This window comes from Drosophila sulfurigaster, chromosome 2R (genome assembly GCF_023558435.1).
Source record: "Drosophila sulfurigaster albostrigata strain 15112-1811.04 chromosome 2R, ASM2355843v2, whole genome shotgun sequence".
NCBI lineage: Eukaryota > Metazoa > Arthropoda > Insecta > Diptera > Drosophilidae > Drosophila > Drosophila sulfurigaster.
In genome coordinates, this window is record NC_084882.1 from 15,552,995 (window position 1) to 15,569,483 (window position 16,489).

At 37.4% G+C, this 16,489-nt stretch overlaps 5 protein-coding genes across 5 annotated transcripts in view; 1 reads left to right on the forward strand and 4 right to left on the reverse strand.

The window, feature by feature from the left end:
- The window catches only part of LOC133837069 (probable muscarinic acetylcholine receptor gar-1), a 101,019-nt gene that overhangs the window by 4,267 nt on the left and 80,263 nt on the right, over window positions 1-16,489 (forward strand).
- On the reverse strand, window positions 188-3,461 carry LOC133837072 (aminopeptidase N-like). Its single transcript, XM_062267726.1, has 5 exons — window positions 2,817-3,461; window positions 2,458-2,754; window positions 1,965-2,399; window positions 795-1,907; window positions 188-740 (listed from the first exon to the last, which is right to left on the reverse strand). The coding sequence occupies exons 1-5, from the start codon at window positions 3,452-3,454 to the stop codon at window positions 407-409; spliced, it is 2,817 nt and encodes a 938-aa protein (XP_062123710.1). The 5' UTR covers window positions 3,455-3,461; the 3' UTR covers window positions 188-406.
- On the reverse strand, window positions 4,117-11,908 carry LOC133836710 (aminopeptidase N-like). Its single transcript, XM_062267301.1, has 11 exons — window positions 11,259-11,908; window positions 10,908-11,204; window positions 10,666-10,852; window positions 10,345-10,592; window positions 9,178-10,287; window positions 8,904-9,123; window positions 6,313-6,650; window positions 6,071-6,257; window positions 5,750-5,997; window positions 4,583-5,692; window positions 4,117-4,528 (listed from the first exon to the last, which is right to left on the reverse strand). The coding sequence occupies exons 1-11, from the start codon at window positions 11,900-11,902 to the stop codon at window positions 4,306-4,308; spliced, it is 4,812 nt and encodes a 1,603-aa protein (XP_062123285.1). The 5' UTR covers window positions 11,903-11,908; the 3' UTR covers window positions 4,117-4,305.
- Window positions 6,784-7,308, reverse strand: LOC133837078 (uncharacterized). The gene has a single exon (XM_062267734.1). It carries the CDS (start codon window positions 7,301-7,303, stop codon window positions 6,884-6,886), a length of 420 nt encoding a protein of 139 aa, XP_062123718.1. The 5' UTR covers window positions 7,304-7,308; the 3' UTR covers window positions 6,784-6,883.
- LOC133837079 (aminopeptidase N-like) lies at window positions 12,868-16,034 on the reverse strand. The gene is made up of 6 exons (XM_062267735.1): window positions 15,409-16,034; window positions 15,057-15,350; window positions 14,807-14,993; window positions 14,382-14,632; window positions 13,221-14,330; window positions 12,868-13,167 (listed from the first exon to the last, which is right to left on the reverse strand). Exons 1-6 carry the CDS (start codon window positions 16,032-16,034, stop codon window positions 13,017-13,019), a joined length of 2,619 nt encoding a protein of 872 aa, XP_062123719.1. The 3' UTR covers window positions 12,868-13,016.

Genomic DNA, 16,489 nt, shown 5'->3' on the forward strand with positions numbered 1-16,489 from the left:
GATTAAATCAATATTTCTATTGTCTACACTTTTGTTGACTAATCTGTATTTAAGGCGCCGAAGATAATTGTTTCCAACTGATAATAAATACAACAATAAAATATTTGTGGGTGTGCTGTCCAAACTTCTGATAACTATTCAAGATTTATAGATGTTCATGATAATTATTAAGTTCATAATGGTCACAAGCAATTTAGTCATATTTATTGCTGTATTATAGGGACATCATTTTATAAAATTTCGTGGAACACTCTAATTAACACTCATTAATCATTATTCAAGATAAGATTAGATTACAAATAGTGCTTCCCATGGGAGGTCCCAGGTGTCTAGGGTCTTAAATACGCAATTGATAGTTGTTCGGTACAAAGTGTATTTTGATTGATACTAAAAAAGTATTTACAAATTATCCTATATAATTTAATTTATAATTAGTTAACATTTTCTTCAACAATAAACTTATTAATGCCGACATCAGCATTAGGAAAGTTGTGTTTATCGTGAGTCCAGCGGCGCTATTTCTTGATGCCAAGAAATTGACTAATTTGCCCAAACGCTGATCTGCCCATTGCAGATTTGTGCTCACCGTGCTCTGAGCTGTCTTCAATGTTGAGGCCGCATCACCAAATAGCGCCGAGTTCTTGTCTACGAACTCGGATAATTGTTGCTCCTGTTCTGATGTTGTAAAGTAATCGGCCAAATCGCTCAGCACTTCGGCTGTGGTTGACCAGCTGCCCAAGCTGTAAAAGTGAATCAAATTAGTCAAAAGCTAACAGTAGAAATATTCTACTTACGCTGCATACAACAGCTGAATATCCTCAGTGATCATTGAGAATATAGCGGTAATCAAATCGGGATTCTGTTCATACATCTGCGCCAAACCTGCTGTCTTTTGAGCCACCGTTGTCGAGTTTCCCAGAATCTGTGTCGTGTAGTGATTGCGATATTCCCTCGTGCAGCTTGCAGCTCTCCAAAGCAGCTCCCGCTCAGCACTATTCGTTTCCTTCTGGTACAACTCCAGCACTCGAGCATAGCCCGTGGTGCGAGCAGCTGCACAGTAGAAGGTTTCACGATAGTCAGGCGATGGTTGCTCCACGTTCCGCTCAAAGCTGATCTTCACATCGTTGTTGCAAGCGGTATTTTGATATTTGCACAGCCAGGACACTTGCATCTCTCGATTGTACACATCCAGCGGAACATCGTAGTCCTTTGAATTGACAGTTAGCTTTGCGTAGACCGCCGCTGTAATGTCCTTCAGATATGTCTCGAAATTTGTCAGCTGATGTGGCGTTAAACGTTTTGCCACACGTTCCATGCCAGTGTAGGCCGCATACCAGGGAATGTAATGGACTTCCTTGCTCAAATACTCAATAAACTGGAAGACCTCAGCGTAATCCAACATTTTGGCATAGGCAAAGTTAAAGAGATCATCGATGAGCTGTGCACGATTCTCAACGGCAATGGAACTGTGATCAGACTGAGCCAAAGCCAGTTGAATGTTGTTCAAAATCGGAGTGTCGTAGAGCACACGATAGTAATTGGATTGCTGAACATTTAGTATGATCCAGTCGAGTGGATTCTGAGAATTCAATTGAACCTGAGTTATATTCTTTCTGAAATAAATGCCAGGCGTCATGTTTTGGAAGTTGGGTTTCAAATTCGTCGCAAATGTTATCGGAATAGTGTAGAGAATTGTGGCATTGCTGCCATCTCCAGGATTGGATAAAAACCGTTTCTGCCTTAGCACAGCTCGGTGATTCTCCTCGGTGAAGTTCACTGTGATCATGGGATAACCTTCCTGTTCCGTGAAGTCGGTAAAGAATTCATCCAAATCCACTGCAGGCTGAGCTGGCCAATTTTGCTTAAGATGGGCAAACAAATCGCTGGGCTGGGTGGAGTTCAAGTGGCTATAAAAGTGTATGAAATTAAATGTTTGCTAGCACGAGAACAAATATTGAACTTACTATTCTTTTAGATAGCTGTTGATAGACTTCTCAAAGTTTTCGCCTCCCATAATATTCCGCCACATGCGAACAATGCTCGCACCTTTGGCATAAGCGATGCTGCTGAATTTGTTGGCAATCTGTGCAGGAGTTTGCACATTTGCCTCCAGACTGGTCATGGGTTGTGTACTGGCCACTGCATCTGTGCGTAAGATTAACTGCAGTTGTCGCACAACAAACTGTTGATCCAACTGATACTCTGGACTCAGCTGGTGAGTCATGAAGTACTCGTAGTAGCGGGCAAAGGCTTCGTTGAGCCAAAAGTAGCTCCACCAGGAGAAGGTGACACTGTCGCCAAACCACATATGGGACACCTCATGCACAACGATGCGAGTGGTGAACTCCAGATCCTTGAGGCCGTCAGTATAGCCAGCATCCTGCACCAGCACAGCATCGCTGAGTGATCAGAGAGATTGTAGATTATATTGGCAAGAATTAAAATTGTTGAACCGACCTGTAAATGATAAGACCCCAGTTCTCCATGCCGTTGTGGGGAAAACGAGGCGAGCTCGTGAATTGCAGCACATCATTTCCCAGTTGTTGGTATGGCAGTTGGAATATCTCATTGTAGGCGGCCACCGCTAGTTGTCCAACCTGGTAACTGAATGTTGTCTTGTTAATATTCTCTGGTCGTGAATATAGAGCCAACTCTGTGTCGCCCTGTACTCGGGAATACTCGGAGATAACAAATGCCAAGAGATAGGTCGACATCAAAGGCGTCACTTCAAAGTGATCCACATAGCGATTATTACTGCAATTGAAATTTAATCTCAATATTGTACATTTAATGGTTATCTATAAAGTCATGCTTACGCTGCATCGCTTGTTGTTGTTTTCAATCGAGTGTTGCTGATCGAGTTGAAGCCATTTGGTCGCCCAATGTGCACTTCAAACTGTGCCTTGAGGGCAGGCTCATCGAAGCAGGGAAACACAAGCCGGGCATTGATGCGCTGCATCTGTGTCAGCAGAACCCATTTGGTCTTGCCACTCTCTGGCTCCACATAGCTGGCTGAAAATAAGCCACCCAAATCAGTTCTTACAGTTCCTGTGAACTGAAAGTGCAGCGTGTAGTTCTCGTTGGCAGTTAGCGCCTGAGAAAGCGACACTGTCAGCTGTTGTGTCTCTTGGTCAAATATCAGTGAAGACGTTGCCACACTCTGTTGCAAGAGACCATTCTGGTTATAGAGCGAACAGCTTGAGATGTCCAGCGCATCTTTGTGGAGTGTAATTTCCTGTAAGTTGCTTTGATTTGTCTGCAAAGTTATTGCGACTTCTCCATCGAATGTGCTGCCCGGATTTGTGGTATCGCCTTGTATATTAATGGTTAAGTTGTAGAACGATGGCCATACGTTGTTGCTGAGACGATAACCGGCACTGTCCGAAGTGGCTATCAGAGTCAGTGATATGACAGCGGCGGCCAGCAGCCGCAATCCGATGCCAGAACCTTTCATGCTGAGAGCAAGCTCAATACTGAGTGTTGTATGATGACCCAAAAAAGCTCGAAAGCAAACTAATAATAATAAAAATCCCCTAAAACAGATGATGTTTGTGTTTGTCGATAAGATAACATGGACAATGGGTATCGATATGATGATTAGGCAGCCACACCTCGCACATTGTTGCTGTACGTGTTATCGGTGTTGTTGTTGTTTTTGTTATTGTTTTTGTTTTTGTGTGTATGCTACAACATGTAATTCCCATGAAGTAATGTTAATCAAAGGGGCACATTAACCCCTTGACATCCGAAATAAATTCCGGTTTTATGTAACCTTGCTTTGATTAATTTGATTGACATCTTAATATTACATATATTTTTCCAAATAGATGACGAGACAGCTTAAATGTTGATCAATGTTTGTGAATATCATATCATGAAAATATGAATTTAACTGATATCATGTTTATGGTAACTATTATAATTCATAATTTCCAGTTCACGCTATTATCTACATAGTTGTTTTACTAAGTATCGACACATGTTTTCAAAGATATTGGTCTGTTTTATTATTCTGAGGAATTCCAATATAAAGTGTGACTCATTAAGTTTAAATGATTTATATTCTGATTATAACTAACCGAGCAATGACGCAATGACGCTTAATATTTTCAGTTTTCAGTATCATATCAACAAGCGTCGTTGCCAAATTTGATTTGCAGTCTTGAGGCATTCTGAAACCGGTTTTAAAGTAAACAATTTGTGAACGCATAATGAGCTTATGCAAAATGTGTATTTAATTTGACTCAAATCGATCGGCTTTATATTATTGATTATAACTTTAATTTGACAGCTCTATTACGTTTTTCATTTTCTCCTCAGATAGTTGTTTAGATTGCTCAATCGCTTCTTTGCCCACTCTAGGTTCTTTTTTACTCTTTCCAGACCGGATTCAAGTACATCAACGTCTTTACCAAAGGATTCCGAATATTCATAGATCAATTCAGCGAATAGATTTGCCTGTTCCACGGTTGTGAAGGACTCAGACATTTTATTCAACATTACTACAGTCTCCCACGAATCGCCCAAACTGAAAGTTCACAAAAATTAGTGAAGAGTCATATTACATTACCAGATAACTTACAAATTGCTCCACTTCGTAATGTTCTCTGCTAACATGGATAAAATGGGTGTTATTAAATCGGGATTCTCCTCATACATCTGTGTCACGCCAACGGTCTTATTCTCAACTATCTTGCTGTTGAATACCATGTTATTGTAATGTGCCCGATAATCTCTCGTACAACTTAAGGCACGCCATAGCATATGTTTCTCCTCCATGTCACTTTCATTAGAATATAGATCGAGGATTCGGGCGTAACCTGTCGTGCGTGCTGCTGCACAGTAAAAGGTTTCACGATAATCTGGGGAAGGCTTCTCGAGATCCGCCTCAAAATGAAGTTTTACTTGGTTATTACATTCGGTATTTTGGTATTTGCAAAGGAGAGACACTTGCAATTGTCGATTATACACATCCATCACTGTATCGTCGCTATTCGATTTGACAGTTAGCTTAGCGAAGACGGCGGATGTAATATTATTAAGATATTTCCCGAAATAGGGCAATTGATGTGGGGTTAATCGTTGCGATACCCTTATCAAACCTTTGTAGGCAGCATACCACGGAGCATAATCGAATTCGTTTTTCAAATACTCTAAAAATTCAAACACATCCACGTAATCAATTATTCCAGCGTGAGCAAAGTTGAAGAGATCGTCAATAATCTGTGCGCGATTTTCAACTGGAATTGAACTGTGTCCGTTCTTGGAGAGGGCCAGTTTAAGTTGGGCAAGAACTGGTTTATCGTAAAACACTCGATAGTAACTAGATTGCTTAAGGTTCAAGATTATCCATTCAATGGGCTCCTTAAAGGAGATCTCAACCGTAGTCTTATTCTTATCGAAGTACGTGTAAGGTGTTAGATTATCAAATGTGTTCTTTACATTCGTGGCGAACGTAATTGGAATGGTGTAACGTAAGGTGGCATCACTACCGTCTTCATAATCATTTAGAAAACGTTTTTGGTGTAGGATTATTTGTTGGTTGTCCTGGGTGATGTTCACAATGACCATTGGATAGCCCACCTGATCCGTGAAGTCGGAAAAGAACGTATCCAAATCAACTTCAGGTTGAGCTGGCCAGTTTTGCTTGAGATGAGCGAACAAATCGCTGGGATTTGTGTTTTTTAAATGACTTAAATAAATAATATTATGAAAAAACTACAAGAAATCGAGGGCATGGTAAACTTACTATTGCTTCAGGTAACTATTAATTGAGTTATCAAAGTTGACGGCTCCCATTGCGTTTCGCCACATTCGAATAATGCTAGCACCCTTTTCATATGAAAAACTTACGAAAAGTTCTTCAAAATCAGATTCTGTTTGTATGCTCGATTCGGAACTACTTAACGGATGGGAACTATTCATAGCGTCTTCATCAAATATCGTCTGAAGATGATGTATAACAAACTGTTGATCCAAATGATATTCTGGGTAGAGCTAGAAAATGAAAAATATTAAAGTTTCGATGAATATTTAAATTTTCATCAATAGCATTTATATTAAAATGTACCTGATGTGTGACGAGGATCTCATACAAACGGGCAAATCCTTCGTTTAACCAGAGATGACTCCACCAGGATAAGGTGACACTGTTTCCAAACCACATGTGGGCCATCTCATGTGCAATCATTCGGCATGTAAACTCTTTGTGCACAAAACCGTCAGTGTAACCGGGTTTTTGCACCAGTAGTTCTTCGCTATAAGATTGCCATAAATGAGTCATGATCAAAATATTTCTTTCACTAATCGAACCTGTAAAATATGAGTCCCCAATTCTCCATGCCGACGATATCAAACGAAGGTACACTCGCAAAAAGTAGGACGTCATTTCCCAATTGTTTATATGATATGGGGAATAGTTCATTGAATGCCGCTACTACGCGTTTTCCAACATTGTAACTGAACTCTGTCTTATTGTAATGTTCCGGCAATGATAAGACAGCAAAGTCGCTAATATTGCCTCGAGCCTGATAGTTTGATATTAGAAAGGCGACTAGATATGTGGACATGATGGGAGTTACATCAAAGTGATCCACAAAATAATTTTTTGCTGAAATTGAATGCGATATATTGATGCAAATATTATCCATTTAATTAAGCTTACCCCTCATTTGTTGTTTCCATCAATCTAGTGTTGCTGACGGCATAATAGCAACTTGGTCGCCCAATGTGAAGCTGAAACTTTGCCTTAAATGCAGGTTCATCAAAACAGGGAAATACAAATCGGGCATCTATCGATTCGAATTGTGTTAAAAACACTTTGTGAGCTCTGGTACTAGAGTTCCCAGCGTTCCAGTTTTCCTTTGAAAATAGACCTAATGTATCAGATTTTACTTTCCCCTGAGTACTTAAAGTACAACGTGTAGTTTGCATTGGCAATCAATGGCTGCAAAAGAGGCACTGTTAACAGTTCAGTCTCATTGTTGTACCGCAGTTGACCAGCTGCAATATCTTGTTGCAGGCGACCATCCTTATTGTATAGCAAGCAGCGTGTTATATTAAGAAGCCTATTATGTAGAGTTATTTCCAGTAAATTGCTCTGATTCGACTGCAGAGTTATAGCGACTTCGCCATTAAACGTTGTGCCCGGATTCGATGCATCGTCTTGGATATTGATAGATAAATTGTAAAACGATGGGCGTATGTATCTGCTTAGACGATAACCGACAACCTCTGAATTGACTTTCAGATTCAATGTAATAACTGCGGTTAACAACCACAATCCGACAATAGAACCTTTCATAATGAAAGCTAGCTCGCTATTGAGACGGGATTTGTATTGAGTTTTATATCGACTTTACGTTTCTGATAATTGTTACTCGTTCAGTTGGTCCAGATTTCTAATAAATTATACCCAGAGCTCATTTTATTGTCTAGAGGGCGTGTGGTTTTTTTTTATACCCGCTACTTATAGTGTACATGGGCATTTGAACGTTATGCCTACATGAAATGTATAAAGTATACATATATATACATATATATTCATGATCAGCGTTAACAGCCGAGACGTTGTAGCTATGACTGTCTGACTCGGAGAACGTTTAATTGTGATCATATACAAGTCTTAGAAGTTATTCAAGAAAATAAATTGTATGTATATAAATAGTATATAGATATATTCAATATAGTATTTTGTGTATTTTTTGCTTTATCTATAATATTTATTTGATATATTTTACCGCTAGTACTGATTTGACTTTGTTTTGCATTTATTAAAAATGTATAGCGGGTATTTCACAGTGGACCACACTCGAATGTAACTTTCTTATTCGTTATTATCATTGCAAATTTATTTTGTTGCCCTTATTTAGACTTTGAGAGTTCGATTGGTGATTGCGCTCTCAATACGCAAGTCGTTGTGACTTTTACTATATAGGAAAGTATTACAAAAAATGTGCGATAATTCCCAATTTTTTATTACGATATTTTGCTGCTTAATTACTTCCCAATAGTAATGGGTATATCATATCTAAAATTAAATTTTTATACCCGCTACCCAACAGCCAAGACGATCTAGCCATGTCAGTCTGTCCGTCAATGTGTCTGTCCGTCTGTGCGTGTGAAACACTAGATCTCAGAAACTACTTATAAGAGATAGAGCTATAATTTTTACTCGACAGCATTTGTTATGTTTGCACGCATATCAAGTTTGTTTCAAATTGTTGCTACGCCCACTTTCGACCCCGCAAATCAAAAATCAAAAAACAAATCGAATAACAAGCGTAATTTTAGATCTAGAGCTGTGAATTTTGGTATGTACAATAATATTTATAATAGTTGTGATTCCTGAAAATTTGGTTGCGATCTGAAACCTTGCTTTGATTAATTTGATTGACATCTTAATACTACATGTATTTTTCCAAATAGGTGACGAGACAGCTTAAATGTTGATCAATGTTTGCGAATATCATGAAAACATGAATTTAACTGATATCATGTTTATGGTAACTGTTATAATTCATAATTCCCAGTTCACGCTGTTATCTATATAGTTGTTTTACTAAAGTATCGACACGTGTTTTCTAAGATATGGATTTGTTTTATTATTCTCAAGAACTCCAATATAAAGTCTGACTCATTATGTAAAAATGATTTATTTTCTGATTCTAACTAACCGAGCAATGACGTTTAATATTTCCAGTTCTCAGTATCATATCAACAAGCGTCGTCGCCAAATTTGATTTGCAGTCTTGAGGCATTCTAAAACCGGTTTTAAAGTAAACAATTTATGAACGCATAATGAGCTTATGCTAAATGTGTATTTAATTTGACTCAAATCGATCGGCTTGATAGCTAAAATTATTAATTATAACTTTAATTAGACAGCTCTATTACGTTTTTCATTTTCTCCTCAGATAGTTGTTTAGATTGCTCAATCGCTGCTTTGCCCACTCTAGGTTATTTTTTACTCTTTCCAGAGCGGATTCAAGCAATTCAACGTCTGTACCAAAGAATTCCGAATTTTTATCGATCAATTCGGCGAATAGATTTGTCTGTTCCACGGTTGTGAAGGACTCAGACATTTTATTCAACATTACTACAGTCTCCCACGAATCGCCCAAACTGAAAGTTCACAAAAATTAGTGAAGAGTCATATTACATTACCAGATAACTTACAAATTGCTCCACTTCGTAATGTTCTCTGCTAACATGGATAGAATGGGTGTAATTAAATCTGGGTTCTCCTCATACATCTGTGTCACGCCAACGGTCTTATTCTCAACTATCTTGCTGTTGAATACCATGTTATTGTAATGTGCCCGATAATCTCTCGTACAACTTAAGGCACGCCATAGCATATGTTTCTCCTCCATGTCACTTTCATTAGAATATAGATCGAGGATTCGGGCGTAACCTGTCGTGCGTGCTGCTGCACAGTAAAAGGTTTCACGATAATCTGGGGAAGGCTTCTCGAGATCCGCCTCAAAATGAAGTTTTACTTGGTTATTACATTCGGTATTTTGGTATTTGCAAAGGAGAGACACTTGCAATTGTCGATTATACACATCCATCACTGTATCGTCGCTATTCGATTTGACAGTTAGCTTAGCGAAGACGGCGGATGTAATATTATTAAGATATTTCCCGAAATAGGGCAATTGATGTGGGGTTAATCGTTGCGATACCCCCAGCAATCCTCTGTAGGCAGCATACCACGGAGCATAATCGAATTCGTTTTTCAAATACTCTAAAAATTCAAACACATCCACGTAATCGATCATTCCAGCGAGAGCAAAGTTGAAGAGATCGTCAATAATCTGTGCGCGATTTTCAACTGGAATTGAACTGTGTTCGTTCTTGGAGATGGCCAGTTTAAGTTGGGCAAGAATTGGTTTATCGTAGAGCACTCGATAGTAACTCGTTTGCTTAAGGTTCAAGATTATCCATTCAATAGGTTCCTTGAAAAAGATCTCAACCGTAGTCTTATTCTTATCAAAGTACGTGTAAGGTGTCGGATTATAAAATGTGTTTTTCACATTCGTGGCGAACGTAATTGGAATGGTATAACGTAAAGTGGCATCACTACCGTCTTCATAATTATACAAAAAACGTTTTTGGCGTAGAATAATTTTTTGGTTATCCTGGGTGATGTTTACAATGACCATTGGATAGCCCACCTGCTCCGTGAAGTCGGAAAAGAACGTATCCAAATCAACTTCAGGTTGAGCTGGCCAGTTTTGCTTGAGATGAGCGAACAAATCGCTGGGATTTGTGTTTTTTAAATGACTTAAATAAATAATATTATGAAAAAACTACAAGAAATCGAGGGCATGGTAAACTTACTATTGCTTCAGGTAACTATTAATTGAGTTATCAAAGTTGACGGCTCCCATTGCGTTTCGCCACATTCGAATAATGCTAGCACCCTTTTCATATGAAAAACTTACGAAAAGTTCTTCAACATCAGATTCTGTTTGTATGCTCGATTCGGAACTACTTAATGGATGGGAACTATTCATAGCGTCTTCATCAAATATCGTCTGAAGATGATGTATAACAAACTGTTGATCCAAATGATATTCTGGGTAGAGCTAGTAAACGAAAAATATTAAAGGTTCGATGAATTTTTAAATGTTCATTTATAGCATTCATATTAAAATGTACCTGATGTGTAACGAGAATCTCATACAAACGGGCAAATCCTGCATTTAACCAGAAATGACTCCACCAGGATAAGGTGACACTGTTTCCAAACCACATGTGGGCCATCTCATGTGCAATCATTCGGCATGTAAACTCTTTGTGCACAAAACCGTCAGTGTAACCGGGTTTTTGCACCAGTAGTTCTTCGCTATAAGATTGCCATAAATGAGTCATGATCAAAATATTTCTTTCACTAATCGAACCTGTAAAAGATGAGTCCCCAATTCTCCATGCCGACGATATCAAACGAAGGTACACTCGCAAAAAGTAGGACGTCATTTCCCAATTGTTTATATGATATGGGGAATAGTTCATTGAATGCCGCTACTACGCGTTTTCCAACATTGTAACTGAACTCTGTCTTATTGTAATGTTCCGGCGATGATAAAACGGCAAAGTCGCTAATATTGCCTCGAGCCTGATAGTTGGATATTAGAAAGGCCACTAAATATGTGGACATGGTGGGAGTTACTTCAAAGTGATCCACAAAGTAATTTTTGCTGAAATTGAATGCTGTATATTGATGCAAATATTCTTAATTTAATTAAGCTTACCCTTCATTTGTTGTTTTCATCAATCTGGTGTTGCTGACGGCATAATAGCCACTTGGTCGTCCAATGTGAAGCTGAAACTTTGCCTTAAAGGCAGGTTCATCAAAACAGGGAAATACAAATCGGGCATCTATCGATTCGAATTGTGTTAAAAATAAAAACTCTTTGTGAGCTCTGGTACTAGAGTTCCCAGCGTTCCAGTTTTCCTTTGAAAATAGACCTAATGTATCAGATTTTACTTTCCCTGAGTACTTAAAGTACAACGTGTAGTTTGCATTGGCAATCAATGGTTGCAAAAGAGGCACTGTTAACAGTTCAGTCTCATTGTTGTACCGCAGTTGACCAGCTGCAATATCTTGTTGCAGGCGACCATCCTTATTGTATAGCAAGCAGCGTGTTATATTAAGAAGCCTATTATGTAGAGTTATTTCCAGTAAATTGCTCTGATTCGACTGCAGAGTTATAGCGACTTCGCCATTAAACGTTGTGCCCGGATTCGATGCATCGTCTTGGATATTGATAGATAAATTGTAAAACGATGGGTGAATGTAACTGCTTAGACGATAACCGACAATCTCTGAATTAGCTATCAGATTTAATTTAATAACTGCGGTTAGCAGCCACAATCCGACAATAGAACCTTTCATAATGAAAGCTAGTTTGCTATTGAGACGGGATTAGTATTTAGGTTTATATCAACTTTACGTTTATGATAATTGTTACTCGTTCAGCTGGTTTAGATTTCTAATAAATTTTCCCCAGATGTCATTAAAATGTATAGAGAGGCGTGTGGTTTTTTGTATACCCGCTACTTATAGTGTACAAAGGCATTTGAACGTTATGCCTACATGAAATGTATAAAGTATACATATATATTCATGATCAGCATCAACAGCCGAGACGTTATATCTACGACTGTCTGCTAGTATGGATACTTAGATCTTAAAAACTTATGATCATATAAAAGTCTTAGAAGTTATTCAAGAAATAAATATATATTTCCAAAAACGACTTCATCTGTCGCGTCGTAATTGTTATGGTTGAACATGTAGTATATATTGTACTCTATTGTATGTAAGTAGTATATAGATATAGCCAATATAGTATTTTGTATATTTATTTGGTATTCCTATAATATATATTTATTTGATATATTTTACCGATAGTACCGATTTCGCATTGCTTTGCATTTATTAAAAATGTGTAGCGGGTATTTCACAGTGGACCACACTCGAATGTAACTTTCTTATTCGTTATTATCATTGCAAATTTCTTTTGTTGCTCTATTTAGTCTTTGTGAATTCGATCGATGATTGCGCTGCACTGCAATATGCAAGTCGTTGTGATTTTCACTATGTGGGAAAGTCTTACTAAAAATGTGCAATAATTCCCAATTTATTATTACAATATATTGCTGTTTAATTACTTCTCAATACTTAGTAATGGGTATATCATAATTTTAGAAATGATATTTTTTTTGTAGGGTTTTTTTCAGTTTTTAGAACTGGCTTAAATGTAAGCAATGCCTTAAATGTTCGAACTAACGCCAATTCTAAATTATGGCCTGTTGATTTTTCAATATTCACAAAAAGATTTTATTTAAAATTGGGCATTCATCATTAATTAGTACATAATATTGGACAATCAATCAAATTTTCTTAAACACCTGGACAGTTCCAACTATCTAATTCCATTTTTTCAGATAGTTGGCTAACTTGCCCAATCTCTGCTCTGCCCATTCCAGATTTTTTCGTATTGTTGTCAAAAACCTATTTTTTTTTGATTTACTGCCGATTCACCAAATCTGTGAATGTTTCTGTCCATAAAGATTGTGAACTGCTCTTCTTGCTCCCGGGTCGTAAAGTAATCAACCATATCACTTAGGACTTCGATCATCTCATACTTGCCCAATCTAAAAGTTCAATAAATTAGTTAATAATTACGAGGTGTTTCTTGATATTTTACCTGGGAACAAACGCATCGATGTTCTCACTTATCATAGAAAATATGGGATCAATTAAATCAGGATTTTGTTGATAGATCTCTTTCAAGTATTTTGGTTGTTTGGAATAAGGTATTAAATGGAATAATTCGAGCTTGATATATGTTCTATAGTCCCTTGAACAGCTAATAGATCGTAATATTAGATTCTTATCATCAGAATCGATCTCATTATTATATAACTCCCACAGGCGAGCATGAGCATCCGTTCGTGAAACTGCACAGTAAAATGTCTTTCGATAGTCTGGGGATGGCTTTTCAAGATTTCCCAGAAAAAGAAGTTCCACTTGCTTATTACAATTGGTATTCTGGTATTTACACAGCCATGATACATGCAAGACTCGATTATAGACATCCATCACGCTATCAGAGCTGCTTGATTTTGCTGATAGTTCATTAAAAATCCCAGTTGTAATATTTGTAAGGTATTTCTCAAAATAAGGCAGCTGTTGTGGGGTTAATCGCTGAACTACTCTCTCCATATCGTGGTAAGCTGCGCTCCAGGGAACATAATCGAATTCGTATCTCAAATATTCTAAGTATTCGAAGACATCTGCATAATCGATCATTCCAGCGTATGCAAAGTTAAAGAGATCATCAATGATTTGTGCCTTAGTCGTAGCTGGGATACGTCGGCTTCTAGATGTGGAGAATAATTGTTTAATTTGGGTGAGAATTGGTTTATCGTAGAAAACTCGATAGTAGTTGGATTGCTTTTGGTTTAAGATAATCCATTCAATGGGATTTTCAAAAGAAATTTCAACTGTAGTCTCATTCTTTTTGAAGTACGTGTAAGGTGTCAGATTATAAAAGCTTTGATCCAGATTCGTTGTGAAGGTAATTGGAATGGTGTAACGTAAAGTGGCATCACTACCGTCTGTATAATCATATAGAAAACGTTTTTGGTGTAGGATTATTTTTTGGTTATCCTGGGTGATATTCACAATGACCATTGGGTAGCCCACCTGCTCCGTAAAGTCTGAAAAGAACGTATCCAAATCAACTTCAGGCTGAGATGGCCAATTTTGCTTGAGATGAGCGAACACATCGTTGGGATTTGTGTTTTTAAAATGACTAGAAAGAAAAAAGTTAAAAAAAATTCAAGAACTTGGATGAAGGACTCACTATTGCTTCAGGTAACTGTTGATAGATTTGTTAAAGTTGTCGCTTCCCATTAAACTTCGCCACATTCGAATGATGCTGGCACCCTTTTCATATGCAAAGAAGTTGGCCTGCGTGTCGATTTCATCAAAAGATTGTATGGTTATCTCGGGACTAGTTAAGGGCAAAGAAGCAGCCACTGCATCCTTTTCAAGGATTCGCTGAAGAAAATCTACAACAAACTGTTCTTCCATGTGATATTTATAGTGGTAGATCTGTAGAGAAAGAAAATAACAATGTACACCAGAAAATATTTGTAGATAATTATAGAGAGTCGGCAATAGTCGAGTTGATTATATTGTTACTTATATTTTGATATCGATAAATCTTGTTAATTTAGCAACTTTTATATGCGGTTACAACTTTGACATCTTTCCTTTCATATTTACCTGATCGGTCATAAAGATCTCGTAAAATCGAGCAAAGCCTTCATTTAACCAGAAATGACTCCACCAGGATAAGGTAACACTATTTCCAAACCACATATGAGCTATTTCATGTGCAATCATTCGAATTGTAAACTCCTTGTTTTTGAGACCGTCAGTGTAGCCAGGTCTATGGATTAGCATTTCTTCACTATAAGTAGAAGAAATTTGAATTCATTGTACTAGTCCTGAGACAATCAAAAATGTTCTGTACCTAAAAATAATAAGGCCCCAATTCTCCATGGCATTGTCGAAGGACCAAGGCTTAGTTGCAAATTGCAGGACTTTATTTCCCAGTTGTTTATAAGGCATTGGAAACAGTTCGTTGTAGGCAGCTATCACGCGTTCTCCAACATTGAAACTAAACTCTGTGTAATTATAATATTCAGGCGCAGATAAAATGGCAAATTCACTGAGATTGCCTCGAGCTTGGTACTCGGATATTACAAAGGCCAATAGATATGTAGACATAATTGGTGTAACATCAAAATGATCCACATTGTAATTTCTGCAATCAAAATTTTAGATTGTTATTTATTTATTTAAAGAAAATTTACTAGACTTACCCTTCTTTTGTTGTTCTTATCAATCTGGTGTTACTGGCGGCATTATATTCACTTGGTCGAGCAAGATGAAGTTGAAACTTTGCCTTAAATGTAGGTTCATCGAAGCAAGGAAATACGACTCGCGCATACACAGGCTCCAGTTGTGTTATGTAAACTTTGTGATATTTGTTGACTTCGTAAGATTGTAAAAACAAACCTGTCTCATCTGTTCTAACGTAGCCAGTGTATTTGAAATACAGAATATAGTTCTCATTCACAGTCAATGCCTCTAACAGAGGCACTGTTAACTGTTGTGTTGTCCGATTATATTTTAGTGAAGTAATTGTTACGTTTTGCTGTAAGGCACCATCCTTATTGTACACTAAACAGCTCGATATGTAAAGGTAGTCCTTGTGAAGTGTTATTTCGTAAATATCACTTTGATTAGTTTGTAAAGTAATCGCGACTTCGCCGATAAATGAGGAGCTCAATGTTGCATACCTTTCTGCTTGGATGTTAATGGTTAAGTTGTAGAAAGATGGCAATACACTTCTACTAAGGCGGTAATTATCACTTGTACTTCTGCCTGTCAGAGTCAATGATATAGCAGCGACGAGTAACTGCCAACTAAGAACATAACTTTTCATAATGAAAGCTAATTCAATACTGGAACTGAAAATGTTGTGTTTTATAGATATACGCAGCTATCCAAATTCTAAAATACGAATTCACTGGAGTTTTTAATATGTATATGCGCTATGAACGCTTCGTTGCTAATTTGAATTTAAAATTTTTCATTTCTTTCAAACCGGCTCAAGGGTAATTAATTATGGGATAATCAGTTCTAGTCTGTTGATTTTTTTAGCAGCTTATTATTATTTAAGCACAAACACAAGTGAAATCTCGATAGTACTTAGTTCTTTGCTTTCTCGTTAAAATGTACAAATAATCTGATTCCCTTATTAAGGAAGGTTTTTGTAGTTAACGAAATAAGTTTGTATAATAATTTAAGCAATTATCGACTTAATAATCACAACTCTAAAATACGCGAATGAAATCAAAACAATAATATAAGTCTGTGTACGCCTTTTTACTAATTTAA